The sequence below is a fragment of the Acanthaster planci genome, linkage group LG03, assembly GCF_054643075.1.
Source record: "Acanthaster planci isolate LZ-2023a linkage group LG03, COTS_SCS, whole genome shotgun sequence".
Taxonomy (NCBI): domain Eukaryota; kingdom Metazoa; phylum Echinodermata; class Asteroidea; order Valvatida; family Acanthasteridae; genus Acanthaster; species Acanthaster planci.
In genome coordinates this window covers 9,897,870-9,921,952 of record NC_141779.1, presented here as the reverse complement: position 1 = coordinate 9,921,952, position 24,083 = coordinate 9,897,870, and the positions used below count along the sequence as shown (strand labels likewise).

General features: G+C 39.5%; 2 protein-coding genes across 4 annotated transcripts in view; one reads left to right on the top strand and one right to left on the bottom strand.

Moving 5' to 3' along the window:
* Nucleotides 1-14: 14 nt before the first annotated feature.
* Nucleotides 15-10,518, bottom strand: LOC110986665 (shiftless antiviral inhibitor of ribosomal frameshifting protein homolog). Its single transcript, XM_022248722.2, has 6 exons — nt 10,392-10,518; nt 9,032-9,103; nt 8,461-8,616; nt 5,762-5,925; nt 5,026-5,170; nt 15-4,389 (listed from the first exon to the last, which is right to left on the bottom strand). Exons 1-6 carry the CDS (start codon nt 10,410-10,412, stop codon nt 4,168-4,170), a joined length of 780 nt encoding a protein of 259 aa, XP_022104414.1. The 5' UTR covers nt 10,413-10,518; the 3' UTR covers nt 15-4,167.
* Nucleotides 10,519-12,996: 2,478 nt separating this feature from the next.
* The window catches only part of LOC110986664 (low-density lipoprotein receptor-related protein 2-like), a 161,176-nt gene continuing 150,089 nt past the window's right edge, over nt 12,997-24,083 (top strand). The window contains exons 1-4 of one of the 3 annotated variants that reach the window (XM_022248721.2): nt 12,997-13,225; nt 13,454-13,655; nt 22,955-23,062; nt 23,342-23,458. In XM_022248721.2, coding sequence (XP_022104413.2) covers nt 13,589-13,655; nt 22,955-23,062; nt 23,342-23,458 — 292 coding nt within the window. In that variant the 5' untranslated portion in view covers nt 12,997-13,225; nt 13,454-13,588. Of the gene's footprint in view, nt 13,656-22,954; nt 23,063-23,341; nt 23,459-24,083 lie in introns of all 3 variants that reach the window. The other 2 variants (XM_022248720.2, XM_087135162.1) reach the window with 2 other exon arrangements.

Sequence of the window (24,083 nt, the reverse complement as noted above, 5' to 3'; positions counted from 1 at the left end):
CTTCACCAGTTGGAAACAATTCATGCATTCATCACGTTTATTCAACATTTTTGACTTGAAAGAAATGGCATTTCTGTAATGATTTGAACATAAATGCAATAAAAACAAGGCAAAAGCTTACAGCACCACAAAATATTTTTAAACTCAACATTTTCTACAAAACAATACATGTATTTTTTATAATGTTTTTTTGGTTTCACACATCTCAATCATAATTTCAATTGGATCTTTTGTCAGTATTTTCCAATTTACTAGTCACAGCAAGCAGTTTGAAGCAAAAGCCAGAACAATTTGAATCCCCTCTCAAGAAACCATCTCAAAAGTGAGGCTAAAACAAATTCTAGGCAGGATTACTTCAATGGGTATTCAGCTCAGATATAACGAAGCCAGAAATTACATCATATGCGCCAAGCATCACACCTCAAAAAAAAAAGGCAAAGAAGCTTAGAGTAATTATTTGCTTTGCAAAATAATGAGGTATTATAAAGAAGCATGCTTTCTATTCTTAACAGACATGGAAGGTGGGCTTAACAGTTTTGCCTGGAAACTTCAGGTGTATTGGAACACATGTATGGTGCCAACTTGTAATCCTGAAAAGGTAAGCCTGAAATCATGCAATGCAGGCTAACTTCTGTGCAGAGCTGATTCTGAGAAGAAAACTACCATTTGGCAAATTTGCGAAGAACCACTCACTAGGAATGTATAATGCATGACTTTTTGGTTGGTTACCCGCTTTCACAGGGCAAATGTTTTCGGCACATGGCCAAGTTTTATGCTTTGCAGCACTACAAAAATGGTTCCAGGGGGGGCATGTTTACCAGCCAAAATGTCTTTGTCTGCTTTGGTGATTCTTACTGGTCCTCTATCAATTTCTGCTTAACAAATATATGTTAGTGCATGTACATGTACACTTGCTGAGTGATAACTTCTCAGCAGCAGATACATGAAATGGAGCCTCTAGCACAGGTAGTGGAATCGGACGGAAGAGGGAGTGGGGCTGCTTTTACTTGACCTTTAAGGAGCATTTGTGCCAAACCTCCCACATTTCTACCTGTACCCCTAGGCACATGAGTTAAGACAAGGAATCCTTTGCTAATGGCTGCTTTCACTTTGCACAATTATCTGATTAAGGCACCTTTCCATATGCACCTTTTTTTTTTTGGTGCATTGCATACACAATGAGTTCATGCATTTCACTTTCACAGAAACTAACATTGACTCCATAACACTTGTGTGCAAGGCTTTCCGCCATCAAAATTAACCCCGGGAGTGATTTTGACAAATACACAAATGCAAGTGCAAGTGTTGACGTTCATATGGAAAGGTGTGTTAACATTTTCTCTTTAGAAAATCCATGAAGCTGAAGCTTGCTGGCAAGATAATCCACAGCAGTTACATGTACAGCCTTCAGAACTGTTAACATGCTGTATTTTTAGGCAATTAAGATTTAAGAACATTAAATTCAGATGAAGTGTAACACATGAGAAACAATGGAATGTACGAGCATGGAAACGAAAAAAAAAGGGAGTAGAAAGAGACAGCATGTTTTTTAAATTCATGGAGGTTGAGATTGGAATGTGGTTGTAGTTAGTACTGGGTGAATGGATTGTAATTTACTAGTTTTCATGTTTTTTTGGGTGTATATGTGTAAATTTATCCACACTTAAGGGGCCCCAATGGATATAAGCCTGTGTAATTGGCTTTCTTAGGTTATCCAAGAATGAATAAAGTGTGTCTTGTTTTTCTCTATGTCTACAAATAAAATTAAGTATTTAGTAAGACTTTTCTGCAAATGAAAATACCCCATCTGGTGTAAAGTTTGAAAGGAATTTTGTTCCATTTCCCAGAACTATTGTCAACCATCTCCAACACCACCACCTTGAAAAAATATCTGCATCCAATCCTTTTGGGGACTGCAAAAAAATATTGCGAAGTGAAGGCGTTCTAGAGAACTCTATTCATGATACTAAGGTTTGAAGTTACAAGTGCAGGTTATTAAAAAGCCGTATTTTTGAGTTCTCTAAAAGCCATGTTTATTGGTGGACTTGATGAGGCACAAAACATCACAGGTTTTAGGCCCCTTTTTCAAGCAATATTCATATGGGCCTGCATGGCCCTTGAAATCGAAGTCGTGAAAAGATGTCATTCACTTCTTTGTACAGTGGCAGATTTGGAGGATCCAGGAAGATTTCTAGCCAAAGTCTGATCCAACAGATTTTTGGTTTGACATACAGTGGACATTAATGTGAAAATCTGGTTTGCTGTCCATGTATCCTACTTTTGTTATGTTTAATTGTTCACATAAAAATCTTTTAGCGATTTTTCTGTTTCTGTCTGAAAAGTCACTTGTACATGTGGTTATAGTGTGCTTAATCTGAAAATGGCTCCTGGCATTATTGGTTTAGATACTCGGGCACTAGGTGTGCCTGGTTCCTGTGCACTTCCCTATTGGAATGGTTTAGAAATCCAGGCTTAGCCCAGCACCAACTTAAATCTGCCCAAAAGCAAATACATGTGATGACACATGTCCCTGAATGGCCTACCTCACTCATTGTGCCAAAAATTAACAGTTGTCATACCTTCACATTCCTATCTAATTTTACATATTGAGCAATAATTTTTACCCAACTCTAGAGGGCACTCTATGCACTTGCTGTGGGGCATGGCTAGGTTTAACCCTTTCTACACTGTGCCCCCACGAAACAAAATGAGCAACCACTTCCAAGTCAGTAGCTGGTTTTATAGAGCACATTAAAGAATAACAGAAAAGAGCAAGGTTTGTTGACATGCAGCCTGTATGACACTAGTTCACAAAGCCCTTTTATAAATGCAGGATTGAGGGACCAATCACATGACATGCAGAGCAAGGCGGGCACTGGAATGAGCTTTGTTGACAAAATTTTAAAATGCGACTGCATTTTTGGGTTATCCCTCTAAGGTGTCTTGTGAAGTTGACAACATGACAGAGGCCTTTGCATTTGATATCATGATTAAAAAAAGACCCTGTTTTCAAAACTGTTTTCGAGATGGATGTAACTTTTTTGAGTGAAGAGGCTTGATCTTTTTTCAAATGCAGAGTCAAGATGTATTTTCTTTCATCTGGTGGTGTTTTGTTTCTAACATGACTGGCCTTCCCCAACAAAGTTTGAATTCAACTTTACACCTTGTCAGTGAACATTTACAGCAAATACATTCTCAAGAGTACCAGTTGGTTATTATTTCAGATCATGTCTCAGAAACACGATATATGTGACCCACTCTGTAAAAATGAGTCTTAAGTCGCCAGAGCCACTTTGGAGAAAAAGGCCTCTAGATTAATTTTGAACAGTGTACATCAATAGGAACCCACAGGATTTTTCACCATGGAGTATCAACTTTCATCAGGATGCCAAACTGAGTGATACATCAAAAAAAAAAATCTATTTGCTCTCTCCAATACAAATGAAAACTTACAAAGTGGCTGTGGCGACTTAAGACTCATTTTCACAGAGTGCAACACATATATGAAATAAACTTTTTGTTTTTCCTTATACAAGATTTTTTACCCAAAATTTTATTTTGGACTGAAACTACTTATGTGTATAGTTGTTACACAACTGTTATTACATATACATTTTATGCTAGAAACATTCACAATAAACTCTATCAGTTGCTTGAAATCTTGTGACATGATACGAAATCAACCATACAATACAATGAGGGTCACTATGGAACAGTTAAAAAAAATATTACACTTACATATATATGTCTTTATGTATATCATGAATTTGAATTGTTACACATGTTAATAAAATGATGTGATTTCGTATGAGCAAAAGGTAAACAAAAATATAAATGATAAAATCTGGATTATTTGAAAGCTAAAAAAAAAGTAGCATTCATACGGGTCTGCAACTGAAACATTTGGCATCTATAAAATAAAATCTTCATTTGAAGCTAAAAAAGAAGTGACAGTGGCTAAGTGAATAACCTAGTTAGTGGTCAAAATAGCTGGCATACATACGAGTTAAACTGAATGAACATTCAATGTGCATAGAACCTAACAATCCACAAGATTTTTAAGATTTGTTGCAAAATTGGACACCGAGACTCTAGTACAAAAGCCCATAGCCACAAACCCCCCAAAAATTCTTCTCTTCTGACACTGCCTGCAGCCACTCTCCAGACCTAGTTTAGCGGATCATTGTACGCATGGCTCTGCTGCGTCAGGAAAGTGGAGGCGGTGGAGCCAGTGCTTATGTGTGGCAGACTAGGGCACAGGACTCTGTTGTAGCCAGGGCAGGGCTGGATGCGGCCATTGTTGCAGAGGTCACAGGCGTGACGGTTCCTGGTATACTGCCGCGGGCCGTTATGCTGCATGGGGCCAATACTGTCTACATCAGGCAAGACCTGAACAAAACAAATGCAAGCATCACTCGAAAGGCTGATTGCAAAATAAATTCACACAATTTATACTTCAGTGAGAAGCAACAACTGTTTAACCACTTCGCGATGGTTTCATTCCATGTCACACGTATCCTAGCTGGTATTGTTTTAAGCTGAAGATAGCAGCTTGTTAAATGACGAGTTACTACAATCACAATAATTTATATTGGACTTGGCATGTGCTGACCCTTGGTGGACATTGGCTCGGGATTAGTGTGACATCTCTTTCTGCATTGTCACTTTTTCAAAATTCAGAGACAATGTTGCAGAGCTCTATTTGCTACAATGCCTGGCCTTGGCCCACGGCCACCTGAGGATAACACACACATCAACCATCACTGACTATTCTAAGCCTCTGTGGGAGAATCACTTAAGCATGTGGACGAGTGCGGATGTCACGGAGCACTATAAACAAAATTGCTGCAACATATTTTTTAGACATTATGTGGTGTGAAGTACATGTAGTTAACTTTTACAAATAACAAATACCATCAAAGTTGATGCTAAAATTTGAAAATATGATCAATTTGTTCATTTTTCACACAGGTAGCCAACAGATAGACAGAATGACAGATCACACAGCCAGACAGAGACACCTACCGAGGCACGGCACTGGAAGCAGATACTGGGGACACCGGCCTGGGCCCGTCCAAAGAAAACATTCCCACAGTGGCATCGGAACTTCCCCCAGCCAAAGACTCGATCCCGGGGCACGGCATCGTAGCGCACATGGCAGCGGTTGCACCTGCGCAACACAGCCATGGAAACTATGAGCATGAGGAAGATCTTTAAAGAGGTGATAATAAGAAGAACCGAGCAGGAAGGAACTGTAGAAATTTGTCAGAAGGGTGTACAAGGTGGGTTTCAAAGCTGCATCTCCTGACAACGTAGTGTGATTGTCAACTTTTATCTGGGGCATTTTGCCCAGCACTGACGTGCCCTCGGATGACACCAAGTATACAGTCTTTATAAACAGATGTTGGCGTAGGGCAAAATTTCCAAAATAAAAACTGGTGTCTCCTTGATGCAAAAATGAGATCTTATGAAAAATATTCGGCATGGTACCCTCTGCTCATCTGGCTTGAAGTAGCCAGCAAACACCTGTGAGCATGGAGGTCAGGTTGCAAGACTCGTGAGCAGGAAGTCATGAGTCCCACCCAGGTATGCTAGTGTTTTTTTCACAAGCTCTTGGACAATACGGAGTATGCAGTGTTTATGGCAAAACACCCCCCCCCCAAAAAAAAGGTTGACATTTCCCTTACCATGAATTTTTATTTTACACAAAGCATATGCCAGACTGTGTTTAAAACAACTTTTTTTTTGGACAAAGCCATACCTGGAGACAGGCTTGTAACTGAAGACCTTCCTCCACCAGACATTCTGACAGGCTTGACAGGCAAATTCTCTCTGTTCCATCATGGTGTGGTTGTGTTGGCGTAAGTTATCGACTGTCAATGGAGCGACATTTTGGGGTAAGGCTCTGCGGTCCTGACAGCGTTCCTATATAAAAGATGGCCAAAGCTCGCAAGTTGGAGTTTTATGTAGGGCCTGTTACAACATTTGTACTTCTTGATTTGCTGCCTCAGCGAGAAGTTTTTGAAAGATTTTGCAAGACTGAGGAGAGGAGTGAAAGTCCACCCACTGTTAGATAATATGGGACAGGACGCCTCTTTAAAGCACACACACCTACATGTAGAGTGTGTCGTTGGTTTTTGCCACAACAAAAGCTCTTAAACCTAACCCCCCTCAACCTCCAAAATCCTTCGGGTGCTTTTGGCAAAAGTGCATGGCTGATTGCGAAGAATGCCATGCATGAAGGTCGTGGGTTAGACCTTTGTGTTTTTGCTTAGTCAAGCATAAATTCAGCCCCGATATTTATTTCATATCAACTGCCCAGCTCAAGAATGCCATTGGCACTGCCTCAACATAATGAAAGGAATTGCTGGAGCGTTTTGAAGGATTGAGGCAGTAGGCACACCTCCAAGTAACACTTTCAAGAAATTTGGGAGGATTGAGGGAGAATCAAATTTCTCCACCCCCCCCAAATTGGAGAATGTTGGAGGACTGAGGAGGGTCCCTAGCAAAAAGGGCCAAATGGGTTAGGGTTAATCAAGTTTCTGAGGGCTACTAGCAAAAACACCTGAAGAGTCCAGTGAGTATCAGTACTAAACTTGACCTGGTGTGAATATGCAGGGAACCAATTGTGAAATTTATGACTGAGCATGACTATCATTATCAGCTTAGATTTGTTCACAAATTCTTTGTGAGAATCTAATACCATGATAATCATGACAAACTGAAGTTTCTCTAAAACTCTCACAAAACTTATGGCCCACTGAAATAAATTTACCACTATCGAAGGGAAGCCAACCAGACCCACAAACAATGAGCACAAATCAGTTTTTAAAAAGCTTTAAAATTAAAAAAAAAATTGTGTAGAATACATATTTTATATTATGCTATAAGCTGATGAATTATGAGCACCTGATAATCTAAAAGTTCAGCAGTTTCTGTTTATTTACCATTTGTGGAAAGAATACCAAACTGCATACATGTAGTTTAATCCTTTGTAAATGTCAGCCCCAACATCGGGAAAAGTGATTTTTTAGACTGAATAAGTTTTACTTTGCTCCACCTGGAGAAATTTATGAATGTACTGGAAGAATGTATTTTATTTTCTATTCTCTTATGTTTTGCAGCAGAACTGGCTTCAATTTGTGTTATATCCCACCAAGCCACATCAATACAATCTATACAACAGGAGTAGACGCACATCTACATGCTTCACGCATGGGCAATCAAAAGATGGTTTTCCACAGCACCACTGGGCGTTGCTCACTTTGGGCGACAAAAGGGGACCCCGGATTTCCATTCATGCGACCTGCAGAGTTCACCTCCAACAACAGACGCAAACCAACTTTGGACAAATTGAAGTGCATGGGTGAGAGAGCTCTGGAATGCAGCAGGGTAAGGTTAGGGTTAAAGGAACCAGCACAATGGTTGGATTTTAAGTGTTTCTATCTGCTGTCAGGACTTGGAAGTAAACAAATGTACCTAACATTTCTACCGATAAAACCCAAATCTGGAAATTATAACCTGCATTTGACTGACTTGACATCATTTTTTTTGAAAACCAAAGCTTTCAAACTCCTGCAGTGTATAAATCAACCCCAATTCTGTTGCCAAGATACACGCCACCACAAAGGTTTGCATTGTGTGACAACAGTCCTTTGAAATGTACACACTGCTAATGTCTGTTATTCACTCTTTCATGTGAGTGTATTGTTGAATGTTCAACTATTGAACGTGGCAACTTTTCAAGAAATCATCTGCTTGCCAGACGGCAGACCAGTGACAAGCATAGGGATGCTAGTTGTACTGTTCCAAGTATTCAAGCAGTTGGCATTTCTTCAACAATGCATCACCACTGATTCGGTGCAGTTTCTGGGATTGCACGGGCACTTCCATATCGGTTCAAAATTGATTGAAAAGTCACCTGCATGATCCCAAGTATTGCTGTGCACTAAAAATATATGCCATGATCACATTGTCACTTGGTGACACCCCCACAGTCGATCAAGAGAATTTGTGCGCAAGGTGTTTGGAGGTAACTGGTAACACGTGAGAAAATAGCAAGAAATTATGAAGTGCACTTGCAAAATGTACCAATAACTGCATTTGACAGTGACAGCATATTACATCTGAATGTGTTTGCACTTAATACTTGTAAAAGACTCCAAGCATAATTCTGGTTATTGAATTCTTGAGTTGAAATACGAATAACCTCCTTAAAATTTGTTCCACTGCTTTAGTGTTTCCTTTTTAACACTGCAAACAGAGACAATCTGAGCTGCAGCACAGAAATGAGCTGAGCACAGGAAATACTGTTGTGTCATAAGCCAAGATCTCACTCTGACTGGTACTTTGCATACGGTTTTGCCACACAAAATCTCCTGATTTAGCAGTGGTGTAAAATCAGTCCCAAATGTGTGTGATACACTACTACCTGCCCAAGGTACAACTGTATCAACAAACCTTTGTGAGGTGTCGCTCTAGGAGGCCTATTGCAATCCCAATCTGGTCCATGGTGCCCTGTATAGTGAAGCGGATTGTCCTGTTGTCCTGGATTTCATATTGCACATTGACGGCATTGCCAGACTCCCTAGTGATTGCCTTGCATATCGCTTCAAACTGTTAGGAAGGGAATCAGTCGTGTTAATATATGTACTGATAGATCTGTGGAGGGCTCATCAGGGCTAAGACTTCAGCCTAATTGCTGATATGTACATAGCACAAGAGCTGATAAAATAAGGACCAAAAGACCATCTGCTGGCCATGAGGCAGTTACAACTGGTCAGGCAGTCAGGAGTTTTGTTTATGTCTTATGTCGTAAGAAAAACTAACCGTAAAAAGTGAATCTGAGCATGACCTGTTCCTATTAATATACATGAATATTGGCCTCATTTAAAAGCCAAACATCTTAAATTCAAGGCTTGGTGAACCCTGGAACAATTTTTATTTAGAACATGAAGTCAGATCATACTATGTCTTTCCTTTGCTACAACAGAGACAAAAACAAAACAAAATTACCGCTGGAACAACATACCCGCTTTCGTTTAACGTCCTCGGGAATGGTTGCGTGTTTTTCCAAGAGTCTCTCGTGGGGAATGTAAAAGGTCTGTGAAAAGATGAATTGTTGAGTTTGGAAAAACAGAACATTTTTAAAATTTATTTTTAGTTGTTATTGCTGGTTGGCAATCTGCTAGATGTTTATTTAAGGGAGGATGGAGGAATACTGCTGAGACCATCATGCACATTAAAGGACCTGCCGAAAGTGGGAGGGCCATTACCTCCCAAGTTCAAAAAGTTGGGGAGGGCAAGAGAGAGGCAGACAATGCCCCTCCCCCAGCCCCCTGCTTCCACTGCCAGTGCCTCTTTCTAATACTGCTAAAAAAATTTTGTTTTGGGGGATGTGGCCCCCATTGACCCCCTTCCCTGGATCCACTAGCAATCTACAGTGTATGCTTGTAGCTGGGTTATCAGGATGGCATTGGCTAGGGCATGAATGCACGACATGATCATGCCACCAGAGATCAACACTGCATTCAAATTTATGCCTATTCATGCATTGAGTTCTGTGACAAAAACCATGATGTGCATAAAAGTGCCCAAGTCAGTCAGGAAATAATTTTGCCATATTTTGCCATAATTTAAATTAAGGCTGGCTCATCAGCAATGCTATTCAGTTGTATTATATCCTTGTTAAGAACCACTTGACTACTGAACTCAAATAGTACTATCAGTACTAGTGAAAGCAGCAACTCGTGGTTAAAAAAAATGAAAAATATTGTTGTAAAAGAAGTTGACTTGTGGCCACACAACTGATTACATCCATGACGGTATTGTCGCCAGGTCCCTTATTTCACCACTTACTGTGAAAACCGATAAGACTTGACAATAGGTGGTGAAATTAGGGACCTAGCAACTACTGTATACCCATCATGGACATTACATCATGGAGGGAGGAAAACCTTCCTCCACGGTTACATATATTTAAAATTCAATGCCACTTGAATGGAAACAGCAGTCAACATGTACATGATGTTCCCCCAGAACTGGGGGCCGGGGGTCCGCCCCACTGGGGGTAGTGCATACATTGTTTATTCTGATACGTGGTACCCAAGCTAGCAGACGTATAGCGATTAAGCAGAATTGATAACTTGGAAAGTAATGTGCATCACCGCAAAGGCAAGGCTGCTCTAAAGTTTATGCAAGGTATCATTATGACACCATACGGGACCGGTGCTCCGTAATTATTTGCACGTAGCCCCGTAGTCCACTGATACGTGTACACGGACTGATTTGCAAATAGAACCACCTGTACTCATTTAAAAAACCTGAGAACTAATCACATCTGTGTTTTTCCTCCAGTCATTTCCTTACTAAACTCAGAAATTCCTCCATACCCTTTCCATGTCGTCTCCCATGATGTACGCCTCGTTGAATGTAAATCTGAGAAACGAGATGATCCGTTACCGATACCATGCAGAAGCCTTTCAGTTCAGCAAATCAATTATGTTAATAACTAATGAAAAACAGAGGGCGCTGCACACGTGGCTGATTCTGATGGGAGCTAGCTGGATAGGACGGGGGGGGTTCTCGAATCTCGGTTTTCTTATGGAATGGCCTTCGCTCACAGCCAGGGACGATGATATCTTTCCTAATTAGGATTTTGTGTTGCAGAATCTAGTGTTCTATTCGCAAATTTTAGTGTCAGGTGGCTTATAAATCTGGTGAGGGCGTAATGTCATGAAAAGCTGTTCGGGCGGCAGATTGCTCTTTTTGGCCAACGTTAAGTTGAAATAGCGCCCTCGCACATAGACTTGAAATCAAGTCGTTAGTGGTCTTGTTTGTCGTCCATGCTGCGTCGTTTTACAGTTCGTGTGGAGCCCGTTCATCGTTGCCTGCGTGCATGTACCACAATGATTTGGTAAAATGTACATGTACGACGCGTGGTTGGGGGCTGTTCAGTAGGGTGCAGACCACTAATTCAAGTGAGAATTTCTGGCCAGCTCATTAGCATTAAAAGTGCCCCCCCTCAGTATCTTTTGAACAAGAAGATTGGCCCCCCAAAATGGTAAGATTGTGTAAATCGTTGCCAGGATCAACTCCCTGAGTCTTTGAGCTTTCATATGAGAGCAGAAGGGCTAAATACTACGGTTGAAAAATGGTCCCAAGTGCCCGAAAATGTTGAGGGATGCCACTTGAAAAATGGCTACACTTTTTGGGGAGTGATTTTGTTTTGTGGGAATAATTGAAAATGTAATTGGTTAACTCACAAAAATTGAAAAGAAATTGAAAGATTAGTGACCAGACAAGAATTTTATTTGTGTTTCAGAAATCTCAGGGATGTCGGCGTGCATGTTATTGGGCCCTTAACAGTGCGGATTTTACACTGTTTTCAATGGGGCTTATATTAATGGACTGTACCCAGTAACGGGCTTCCACAATGGCTGACGAAAAGTGGTCTTTTGCTTTTCTGCTATCAGAAAAGTAGAAAAGCTGATGTTACGTCTTTGTAACATACAATTTTTTACTTTTCTGCTATCTTAAAACCAGAATGACCATTTTATTGTAATGCATTTTCCCACTTTTCTGCTACTGTAGTACAAAAGTAGTTTTACTTTCCTCTTAGTGGCGGCCGAAAAGTGGCCATCTGGTTTTTCTCCTTTTGAACATGCAGAAATGAGGATTGAACGTTTTGACGACAACCGTGAATTCAACTTTTCTGATTTTGTGATAACGGAGAAGCAGATTTTACATAGGTGGCCAAAAAGTGGCCATCTGCCGTGAATGGGGTCACGAACCTCTAGGTTACCACCGTTTCCGTTCGGGGGGGGGGAGACATATAGAGACCAATGCTTGACCACGCTATCTGCGGACCAATCCCATACGGCAGTATCAGTATCCCTGTGAGGCAGAGAAAACAGCATCTAAAGGAAATACAGTTTTACAGCTAAAGACACACTCACAAGCTTGCTTGGTCCAAGGAAAAAAAATGTGAATCTTTCGTTACAAAAAGATAGGGTGGACTGTAGTTATTGGTTTAGACGTCTTCAATCCCCAAAAAAGGAAATGGTCATAACCTGAGGTTCACGACCCCGTTCACGACCCTTGGAAGGCAGAAAAGCAGATGGCCACTTTTCAGCCGCCTGTGTAAAATTGCTCCTCCGGTATAAATAAACAAAATAAAAACACAAAAAAGTAGAATTCACGGTTGTTGTCAAACGTTCGATCCTCATTTCTGCCTGTTCGAAAGGAGAAAAGTAGATGACCGCTTTTCGGCCGTCAGCGAACAAAAAAAGTAAAATCTGCTTTTGTTTAAGCAGAAAAATAGAAAAATGCATAACCACACAATGTTCCTTCTGCTTTTTGAGGTGGCAGAAAAGTAGCTAAGTCGAAATTGCATGTTACCAGAACATAAATCTGCTAAGGCTACTCTGATAGCAGAAAATCAGATGGCCACTTTTCGTGCTCCATATTCCACTTACGTTGGCCAGCCCACGACCCAACTGTGCCCGCCGAGCCGCCTCATTACTTGATCAACCTGATTCTGGAAGGATATCACGTATGCAGCAATAAATTGCACTGCACATTCATGTGTTTCCATGGAGATCGCCAATAGTAGCTCACGCTCCATAGTAGATTCATCCATGTTATATGTAGGGATGTCTATATTTGATTAGTGCCAGTTTTTTTCATCTTGCATTGATAGCCCCTTTTAATACGACTCTTAAAGACAAACGTTACATAAATCTGTAAAAATAAATCTTGTTATTATCTCTTTTGGCAAAAGAATCGAAGGTTTTATGATAAATCATCTTTTTAGAATAATACAAGTACCCTCCTCAATAAATGAGACTGTGGTTGTTGCTAATAAACGTTCAACTGACCAATCGAACTGCCCCTAAAATAAATATTCATTTCATCGGGATTCTTGGCCAATCAGGGTGCTCCGTCCAATTTTGGTAGTAAGCCCCATATGTTGTGCACAAAGGGCTTCCAGATTGTTTTCCAGAGACGTCGGTAATTGTTGACCGCGCCGGACACGCATATTTGGGAGTGAGGTTGCGCTGGCTGTTCCCGCGTGTTATTAAACTGCACACCGAACCGCGCCGCCGCTACTCACGTCGCGAGGAAAGTGGGCTACACCCGGCCAATTGCCGAGTTGGTTTGAAGTCTACCTCGTCACGGTTGAGGCAACTTTTGGGGAAAAGGGCACAGTTGCCAACGTAATCAGGTGCGCGGATTCATCCAAGTATGCTGTCGTCTGTTCGGCTTTAGGTCGAAATTGACTCGAAGGCTCCAAGTTTATCCCGCATAATGAATGGTGGAATCAACGGAGTCCACGTAGAATACCTTCTTTGTCACTGTAAAGTGTAATTCGAGCTCTGAGAGGAATTCCAGGATACGCAGGAGGCTTGTCTTGTACTGCAGCGCTTAAACACTTGTTGCTTGTTTTTTTTAGAGAGAGAGAAGTCAGCTGAAAAGTTGCGACTGTCGACTTCAGGTGGTAACAGGCGCCGTGCAGATTGTCGCACACGACGCCAATTCAAGTTGTGCTCGGCCAGTTAATGTGCCTGGTAGAAAAAACTGCACGAGAATGCTTCGCGGTTACTCCGCCCTACTTGCAATCCTGAGTTTAGCTGTCACAGGAGTGAGTCAAAGAGGTATGTCCGCCTTATTAGTTTTAAGTTGAAATACTGCTTTGTGATGTTTATCAGATTCTTTAAAAACTCTGAGCTAAGGCCAACTAGGCTACACAGAATTTCGCGATAGTTGTTAGGCTGAATTGATAAGCAACCTTTATAGACTTCCCAAAATTTGTTAGCCTTTAACTACCAAAGTGAGAATAATTTCTCATTTTCTAGAAACACTCTCCCCAAAATGACTCCTTAACCCTAACTATGCTCAACCCAACAAAGTTATGCAGGTAATTTTGGATCTAGTAAGAAGTTAAAAAAAACCGAGCAGCACAAAAATTCGCTGCCTTCTTTTTTGGTAGAGTTTTTCAAGTTTTTAGAAATTTTCAATGTATTGTTTTAAATTGTTTTCAAACAAATATTTTTAGTACCTTTTGCTATTTCACTTGTACTGTTTACTATTTTAACAAGTATTCTACTTATTCCCATTGATTTAACTTTTCATTTGTTTCTAAGTTTCTAACAACATTTAGACAGGCATGATATTTTTCCTGTATTGTTAGAAAGTTATAGGATGTGACTTTTGGTCCTAGTAGAATTTTTCTCAAGTCATTTTTGCCTTTAAAAAGATTATGTTGGGATCAAAATGTCAAGCCCTTACTTTGTTTTTTAGTACAGTATAGTTTAGGTCACTTTTCCGAAAGCAGTTTCCAGCATCATTGGAATTTTACATTAATTTTGGAAGTTAGATAAGTGAAAGCTTTTTCCTTTAGTATTAGCAACAAACAGAAACAGACAAGAACACGGACAAATTACTTGCCATCTTGGCAAAAACCTGCTCTCATTAAAAAAAGGAATAAATTAATACCAGCTGTAACCTCCATTTTTTTCCTGACATGTCTCAAAACCTGGATAACAATTTGTTTTGTTTACTTGGTCTTTGATATGAGCATCAAACAGCATTAAAAAAATTGCTGGGTTTTCCCAAATTTCATTGGCAGCAACTTAAGACAGTGTAACACCTTAGGCACCACACATCTTTGGATATAAAGGCCAACACTCCAACTAAACACTAAAACACAAACAGTGATCAAGCTTGCACATCTCCACAACCTCACTACTTTAAAATTCTGGACCATTTTCTCTGGAGTTGAATGACCCATTTGACCCTTATGCAGGGTATGTAGTTGTGGTCTCCTCTCTAGAACCAGAACAGTTGTAAGGCCAAATTTGTTATCGTTTTATAAGCCTCAACCAAGTCAGGGAGCTCAGAGACCTTGGAGACTTTTTTGTTCAAAATTCACTTACAGGCTGGGGTTTGGGGGTATATGAGTCCAGTTGCAGTTGAAAATAACTCAGTAGACTATGTACAACAACTTGTGCAGTTATTACTGCAGTTTGGGAGAGTTTCCTCGGGAGCTGAAGACAAAATGTTATTTTATGTAGTCAGAAACTGATTGCTAGTTGTTGTGCTGGTTCTCAAAGGTTTGCTGAGGATTTTGAATATTTTGTTTTAGTGAACGTGGTGAGATATGGCTTTCTGTTAAATTAAATGTTGGCCTTGTTCACATGGCTAGATATCCTCAAGCTGCTTGTTTGAAGTGAGACCTGAGACCACTAAGTATTATTCCAGGGAAAAACTTGATCGATAGTGAAAACTTTTTAAGTGCCAGATTTTCTTCACATGTTAAAGGCATTTATTCATTGGATGCCACCGATTAAACTGTCTCATGGGAATCACGTTTTTCCAAGCAGCTTTCATTTTGTAACTTCCAGCAAGTTACATTTCTTATAGGCCTACCCTCAAGTTTTAAACTGTTTAAAAACTTTGGGATGTAATGCAGTGAAGTAGGAGGACTCACTGGTGAAGCAGTTAAATGACCCTGACCTATACAACCTGCCTGAGGTCTTTAACCTCTGCATTCTCCATGATTGAAGCATCATATTTTTTGGAGAGGTTATATAAAGGCCACATTTTGAACTGTATTAAAGCTGTTGATGAAATTATTGAAATTCTGAAGCTCAGCAATGATTTATTCAAACTGTTCCTTTATGTTCCAGAAAATCTTGGAGGGCATTTAGCTCTGGAGAATCTTCTTTGGCAGTTGTTACTAGAGAAAATACTGCATATGACAGGAAACATGAACCAAAAAAGCAAAAACACAAGTCTCCATAAAAGAAAACAGAAGTTCAGATTTACTGTTGGCTTGTCACAAGTTCTTACAAATAGTTAATGTTTTGTTCTTGTAGCTTAATAAAAGGAACTTGACTTCACACTATATAGCATTATTTTTGCAAAGTAAAACTTGATAACAATCTAAATTACATACAGCTATCAAGGCCTCATGTATGTCTTTTCAATTGAGAAACCACATAGCTATCTACCAGCGATCCAAGGTACTCCTGTTATTTCTTTTGATCTGAAGGCTATTCAGTTGTTATACAACTGCTCTTAGGTAACAAGAAAAAAGTCATAAATTAAAAAACAATAATAATAAATATGACAAAAATTTAAGGCAAGCAGTTAATCTCACTCCTCCTACCGTATTTTATGGCTGGATCACTTTGCTCACATTTACTTTCTACAAAATCATTAGCCCAATGGACATGACCTTGATAAAAATAAGCAAGTATCCCACTCAAATGTCATGATCTTTCTGGGATCCTTTAAAGATACATTCAGTAGACTTGTCCAATCGTAGTCGGCACTATTTTTTTCTTGAATTGTTGATGGAATACAGTGTCAGGGATATTGAATTTGGTATTGATGATTTTTGCCTTTTGCCTCAGTTGGTGGAGGGAGAAACAAATTACTCAAATACTCAACCCCCCTGGCAGTATAGATTTCCATCTGCGGTTTTGGATTGCAGTATCCAGTGCTATATTACATGTAGATTTGAGGTGGCCATCAAACCAAGACAAACTTGGTGGCTGAGTAATCAAGGCACCAGGACCAGTAAGCAGAGGGTCATGGGTCTCACCCGATGGATCAAGGTTGTGAATTTTTTTGGAAGTCAATGAGCAAGCAAGTGCTTTTCAAATCACACTGGTGAAGGGCAAAACCAAACTATTAAAGTTGTGCATAATGTGTAGGCTTTCAAATGTTCAGAGACCACTCTCGAAATGCTACAGTGCACAACTCACTCTCTAAAAGAGTGAAACCTCATAAAAGCCTCTCCAAAAGAGTGAAAAGCACTCCACAAAAGTGACATTTCCATTCTTTCAAGGAACCATACAAGGGAAACTGTAAATAGGGTTGTCTCTGTTATGGATCTTCTTTTTGAATAATTTTCACTCTTTTGGATTGGTCTTCACTCTGTTCAGAGTGATTTTTGCTCTTTTGCCTTAATTAAGAGAGCACGGGGCTTGTGGTAACTACATGTAAGCCTACAGGTATACATGTAGATATAGCTATCTGTAGGCCTATAATGCAACCAAAAGTTTGTAGAAATGGCTCATGCCACCCTACCTTGTCTAAGCAAACAAGAAACATTAACGATTATCAAGACCTTGAATATTTAGATGGTGCAGACCCACAGGAAACAACCTCCCATGAAGTCGTCATTGGAAAGCCTAGAATCGGGCTGTAAAACGTAATCCATGTGTTGGGATTTGAACTTGACACACAGGTGAAAAGCAAAGACAGGATTTCTGTGTGCCAACCAGTCCTGAATTTTCATTGTAACTCTGCACATTCACAAGATTGAGCAAAAAGAAAGAGTCAAGGCATTGCAAGCTGATGTCGACTTTCTGATGATCAGAGGCCTATTCGGCCTGTATAAATAAGCTGTAAGGTGGATGTCAGGGGTGTAAAGGCTTGATGTGGGACATGCAGCCCCAGGCGGGGTAAAGTATTTAAACACCTGTATGTACTTACATGTACATGTACAGTACATGTATTGGATGGGGTGCACACAGTATTGGGCTCTATCCTTTGAGATTTGACCCTTCGTGCATTCCTAGCCTAGCAATAAGGGGTATGTGGGGGCCGTACACCTGTACACTTGTATTTTGTATTCCATATGTTGAAAATAATGTGTCTGTGCCACTCACTCTTTTCCTGTTTTTAGAGGAACTTGCTATATCACTTGTGTCTGACAGATTTTTTTTACTTTTCACCCGAGCCAGACACCCATCATTTTGATGAAATTTGTGTGGAATAAACAATCATTTCTCCGTTTCCGTTTCTTAGAAATGGCTGAAGGTAAAAGCTATTCTATACATGCATCACATGTGCCTGTATACAAACATCATGTGCAAGTTAAGCCACCACTTCAAACGTGTTAAAGGCCCATAGGATCGTTTGGAATCAGTCAGAAACACACATTCAGTGAAAAAAGTGGAATACAGACTTTGAATTATATGATACAGAAGGATTCATACATCATTTATTCATACATCAGATTTTACTGTGGACATTATGGAGATCAGTGAATACACAGTGGTGCACTCTTGAGAAATAACTGCACACACAGTTCCTCATGGCTCTTTGAAGTACTGTTTCTGGGTAGTCTCTTTATGAAATGGTCTTTAATCTACTCCCACTATTCTTTCATATTGAGACCCTGCACAGTAGCCACTCCCAGTCAAACTACGTGTACATCATGTAGTACCATTGCTTAAAATTATGTATGTGAACTAGATTTTATGAATGTGTACATGTATTGCTGTATCATACATCTCTTTACCAAGTTGCCATGCCCAATCCCATTGAACAAAGAAACAGACTTGTCTGGTTTGTTTTGTTCATTTCCCCATTTTTTTGGATTGAATGTCCCTCAGCTCTACTTTAAACTGGGGCCTAAACACCCACTTGCTGTGCTGACAGGTATGATTTGTGAACATACCTGTATGTGTTACCATGGATGCACTTTCGTTTTCTCCCGGTGGAAATCACACCCTGGTACAGCATGGCATCTTCCTACATTGGTCATGAAAGGGGTTGTTCATCATTTTTTTGTACAACAAACACCCCCTAGGCAACATTGCATTTTCCAGGATCCCATTTTCATGTATTACACAGAATTCTGTGGTTGTTTTAAAGTTACATGGATGGAAAGAAGTGTTGTCGGCAAACAAATTTTGTTCAGGGACAATTGGTTGAGGGAACAGTAAAGTTTATTGAGGGAACAACAAAGTTTGTTGAGCCCACAACAACATTTTGTTTCGGGAACAACAAATTTTGTTTGGGGAACAACAAATTTTATTGAGGGAACAACAAATTTTATTGAGGGAACAGCCACTTTTGTTGATGGAACAAGAAACAAATTTTGTTGAGGGAATAACAAGCAAAGTTTGTTCAGGCAATAACCAAATTTTGTTACGGGAACGACAGCGATTCCTGTGCTTTACTACACATATGTTGCTGTTGCTGTTCCTTAAAGCATGCCTGCATGGGGGAGTCTTCATGCTTGTTGTTGAGAGCTTCCCCTCCCACCATCAAGACAACTGTCTATTGTTTCACTGTGTTAACTGCGGTAGTGTTGTTTTAGGGCTGTGCCAAATAACTGAATATTCGATCGATTATAGAATATTCGAATATTATTTATTTTTTTAATGTGAATATTCGAATGCAAAATTCATGAAAAGGAAGGGAAAATGTTTCTTTTGTTTTAAATGAGAAAAATTGCACTATGGAAGCTTGTTTCACGCAGATTCAAATGAAAAGTGTCAGAAATCTTACAACAATTTAAAAAGTAAGTTATTCAATAAACAATTTAAAAGGAATAAAAAATTTTTAACAAGAAGAAGTATTGTTCATCTCTTAAATCTTGCTAAATTGTGGCTCGAGATACTTCTAGATGTGAGAAGCTATTATATTGATCATAATGTACAATTGTGTTTGTTATTCCAACTGATTTTGTGTATGGTTTGTTCAACAATCTGCCGGTCTGTACGACCGAATATTCGAGTATTCGATCAAATTGAAGGTTGAATATTCAAATAGTGAATTATTCGAATTGACTCAGCCCCATGTTGTTTCATTTTCAACATTCATAGAATAAAATTTGTTGTTCCCTTAACAAACTCTGTGGTTCCCTCAACAAAATATTGTTGGTTGCTCAACAATTTTTTTTTCTGACAATATGTTAAACCATAGAGGGAGGACACAGAAGATGTTTGAACTGCCTGGGCTGTAACATCTGGCCAATTACTGCTTTCTGGCATGCCTGGTACATGTATGTCCATAGCCAGAGTGCAGCGAACGCCTGCTATGCACCATCTATTTCACAACCACGAAACCCTTTTTTACCCTATGATTGCTGCCGCAATTTGTCGATGGTAATCTGCATCCTTAAAACTTTGTGTACTGAGGCATAGGAAATTGACTTTTCATGCCTTTGTTGGTGTTTGGTATGTTCTCATGACAACATCAAATTTAATGCTTGTTCAGTTGCTTGCATTGCGCTGTGTGCCCTAAATCTATATTTGCAGTCATTGCCCTTAATGCACTCTTTCGTCTGGAGTTATTTTGGGAATAAATAGCCCAGTTGTTTACAAGATTTTGTGTTTTCTTTGAATCATTTTTATGATGGCATTTGTACAAAAGCGTATTTTATGAGATTTCACAATCACTCCCTGTGATGAAATAGCACATTTTGTTCCCAATGAACTAAGCTTTCCAGTAGTAGTGAACATTTTGTCGGCCAGTCTTAGCCAACTTCGTACCAAGTCTTTGAACGCTGATGTATTCGACGGAGGAGAATAAAATTACAAACCTTGCATGGATAAAGGAACAGTGTATCAAAATTTTAAAAGTTTATTTATGATGGCAAAAGTAGGTCAGATTTCAGAAATTTTTCTCTCTGTATTTCCTGGTCACATCGATAATTTGTATTCAATTGTTAGGAAGAAACTACAAGTATTGCTAGGATATTACAGGGCCCGCTTGTCCGGCTAAGATGCTGGCAGTAATCAGGCATTTTTTTAATGTTTTGTATTATTCGTCTGACTCGGTGGTGTCCATCATTGAACACTTTGAAGTGCCTGAGTTGCAACTCTTTCTATGTCCTTCCTCAATGGTCATACCTACCATGCCCCATAAAACCACCCTAGTATTCTGACGTCTTGCTTTTAAACTTGCAAAATGCCAAGTTTATTTTTTCATAGGTTTTTTGTTGAATGAAAGACTAATTTGCCTTTTTCTCTCTCTTGTTTTGAAGGATAGTGGAAAGGGTTTTTGGTGGTATATGCATGTTTGTTACTGGAGCCCTGATATTTAGCTTTTCTTCATAGTGCTTTGCTGGCATTACTTGAGAATTGGTATTGAGCTTCGCAGTTTTTATAATGTCTGTTTCTGAAAATTTGCATTCTCTTTGGAGAAAAGTAACCAGCCCCTCTTTAAGATTTTGACCTGTTCTATAAAAAGCAGTCAAACAGCAGTTTCTAAGAAAGTTTCTTCAAAGCTGAACCATCCCGTTTTAAAACTGGTATATTACCTCCATTTACAACTTTTGTGGGAACAGGGACCCTGTTCTGTCTGTAATGGTTAAAATAAGGAAAATACACTGAATTCTTATTACATGTAGTTCGCCTCATACCTGTTACAGTTTTTTTCTATTGCCACTTTACTTTGGCTATGGAAATGCTCTCTGACATCAAGTCTTGATCTGAATTTGGCTACATGTAGTTTAATCTGCGAATGACCTCTGGTCCCCGTAGTCAGCTCTCTGGATTAATCATGTCTGCAGTATTTGATGCATAAGCCTATAAATTTGAATGAGATCTCCCTTTTTCTTCTTGGCTCTAGTGTAGTTAGGTGCAGTTTGTTTAATCTCTCAGAAGACAAGTCCTGTAGACTTAGGATAAATTTGAAGCTTTGTTGCCCTACTCTGCACTTCTTCCAGGGTATATCTTTATGCATACATGTACATGTATGATTGCATAATCCAGATGATTTAACTGGAGATTTATACAATTTCAAATTCAAAATGACCTCCTTACTGCAGTTGCTGAACCTTCTTTTGATTCCACTAAGCCCTGCCCTTTAGAAGGACCTGTCAACCCTCAGTCAAAAAGGGGGACACTTGGTCCCCTTCTATACCACCAGTGTATGTCAGTTTACCTGATAAAGATGACCAGAGCAAGCCAAGTCCAATATACTACACGATCCTAGCTCTGTACATATATATGAACATGTACCTTCTCCTGGGTTTTCATGTAAGCAGGTTTTAAATATGCGACTTGAATTTGAGCTCCTCATCATGCCCTTCAAACTACACCAGCCCTGCATTTTAGCCTCACCAGAGGTACTTCATGTATGCATTACCATTGTTTCCTCATGGGAGGAGCGGGAGCTTTCATAACCCAATAAATCACTTGGAGCTTTATTATAGACTAATCTGTATTATTGTTACCATTTGTGCTGATTAGTAAGTAACATCTCCACAAGCCATGTCACCATTTGATGTCCAACAGGAACCCTCATTAGAACGCAATTTTTTTATTTTACATTTGACAGCTGTTCACATATTTGACTTTGTGATGTGAAATATTCAAATATCTAAGTTAAATATTCTAATACTTGTATCTTAGTTTCCCATTCTTTTTGGTAGAAAGCTTGTCACAGATGATAAAGGAACCAACCAACTGGTTTAACTCTTTCCTGATTTACATGTATGAAATGTTGACTGTAAACCTCATACGTAATTATTGTCATGTACATGTAGCATGGTAGACCAATGAGTCTACAGGTACAACGTATATTATTGTGGAGTCGAAGTTTCACTTGGCTTCATTCTGCATCACATAGCACCTCATTGGCATGGGCGCTAATATCCATATAAGGAAATTGTAGTACTCCAATGAGGCACTATACATGTACATGTCTGTACCATTCTGGTAAAGAGGTGTTTCACAAAACATGGGTTAAAAGTGATGCACAAAAAATGTCAGGAAAATTTGACTTTTCAAATCATTTGACTTTTCTTCTCAAAAGATTTCTCAGAGAGATCCATTAACATCCCCAGTTCCCAAGCCAGTTAGAAACACTGCCAGGGAACATGAAGTTGCCATGGTACATGAATATGATGAAGGCATGCGCATCAGATGACTTTCCCAGACAAGTTCATGCTCACATCATTATTTTGTCAATACATTGTACATTCTCTACTGTTTAGGGGCAGGGGAATGTTTAGTTTCAGTCTCTGTATTTGTGACTGAAACTCTGCAGTGTCAGTTTCAACTTGTTTAATACTGTTGAATCCAGATAAGTATTCCTCAAAGTGAGCAGCAGTGAGCCTGTGAGGTCCTTTACTTGGTAATAAATTTATTAAGCCAAAGCTTTTGCATTTTATTCACGGTATTTCTACTTTCCTCTCCAACAGCATGTCCAGCTGGTCACTACCAGTGCGACTCAGGCCAGTGTATCTCATTGGCTTGGAGGTGCAATGGTGTCTTTAACTGCGATGATCGGTCAGATGAGCTGGGTTGTGGTGAGTGGAAAAAATTCAAGTATTTGGGGAAAGGAGTGAATGCAGCAAAAGTTGACCACTTACAGACTGTATTATTTTTGGCAGAAATTTAGATTTTTGAAAAAGCGAATGGAAAAGGGGTCCACTTTTGATCTACAGCCAAGTACAGCAAATACTAATTTGCAAAAGTCATTTGAACAGTATCAGTCAAGGAAAAATAGCAACCTCATCTTTGCATGTTGTTTATGAACCTGAGTTTTCTTTCCTTCTTTTTTTTAATGCCCCTCTGCCTGGGTGTAGACTATGGCACTTGTTCCACCACTGAATACCAGTGCCCCTCGGGCAAGTGTATTCCCCAGTCATGGTTGTGTGATGGCATTGAAGATTGTCCATATAGAGAAGACGAGTCCAACTGCCGTAAGTTTGTGTTTGTTTCCGTAAAGAATTGGATAGTGTCCATAATAGATATACTGATGGATACAGGGGCCTTAATTAATGGCAGTTTGAGGCTGCTTGCTGTGCATGACTGACAGTCATTTTCCGTGATAGCATCTGCTCTGGTGACGCAGAATTATTTGCATTTATCTTGTATATGTTGCTTCCCAGAGGTATTGTTTTTGATCAAATTGTTGAGAAATAATAGCAAGATTGAAAAGAACATTTATCTTTTCAGAATACTATAAGGCATCTTTGACGTTAGGTTTGTCAAAAGATTCTGTAAAAAAAAACGATTAGTTTAGAAAATATCAAAAATGCTCTCAAATTTTCTTTATTTCATTTTCTGTCCAATCATACCGGCACGAGAATGCTATGTTTCAAAATCTAAACCCCTTTACAGATAAGTTTTCCGGTGATGTACTTGTTCATGTAGATGTACTGGTCATATTACCTACTGATGTTCTAGTCCTGCATGTTTATGCAACTCTACATACATGTACATCACTGGAAAGTTCAGTATTTTAAGGATGAGATTTTTTTCATGGCTGAGGCTACAACTGTTTTAATGTTAAAGTCAGGTACATGCAGACAGAAATCAGTGGGA

Excerpts from the sequence above, each read along its gene's own strand:
- LOC110986665 (XM_022248722.2), bottom strand. The coding sequence starts at position 10,412 with ATGGGAGACGACATGGAAAGG. Across the intron at positions 5,171-5,761 it reads AGTTACAAGCCTGTCTCCAG|GTGCAACCGCTGCCATGTGC; the intron begins GTATGGCTTTGT and ends TGTGTTGCGCAG. Across the intron at positions 4,390-5,025 it reads GCTTCCAGTGCCGTGCCTCG|GTCTTGCCTGATGTAGACAG; the intron begins GTAGGTGTCTCT and ends TGTTTTGTTCAG.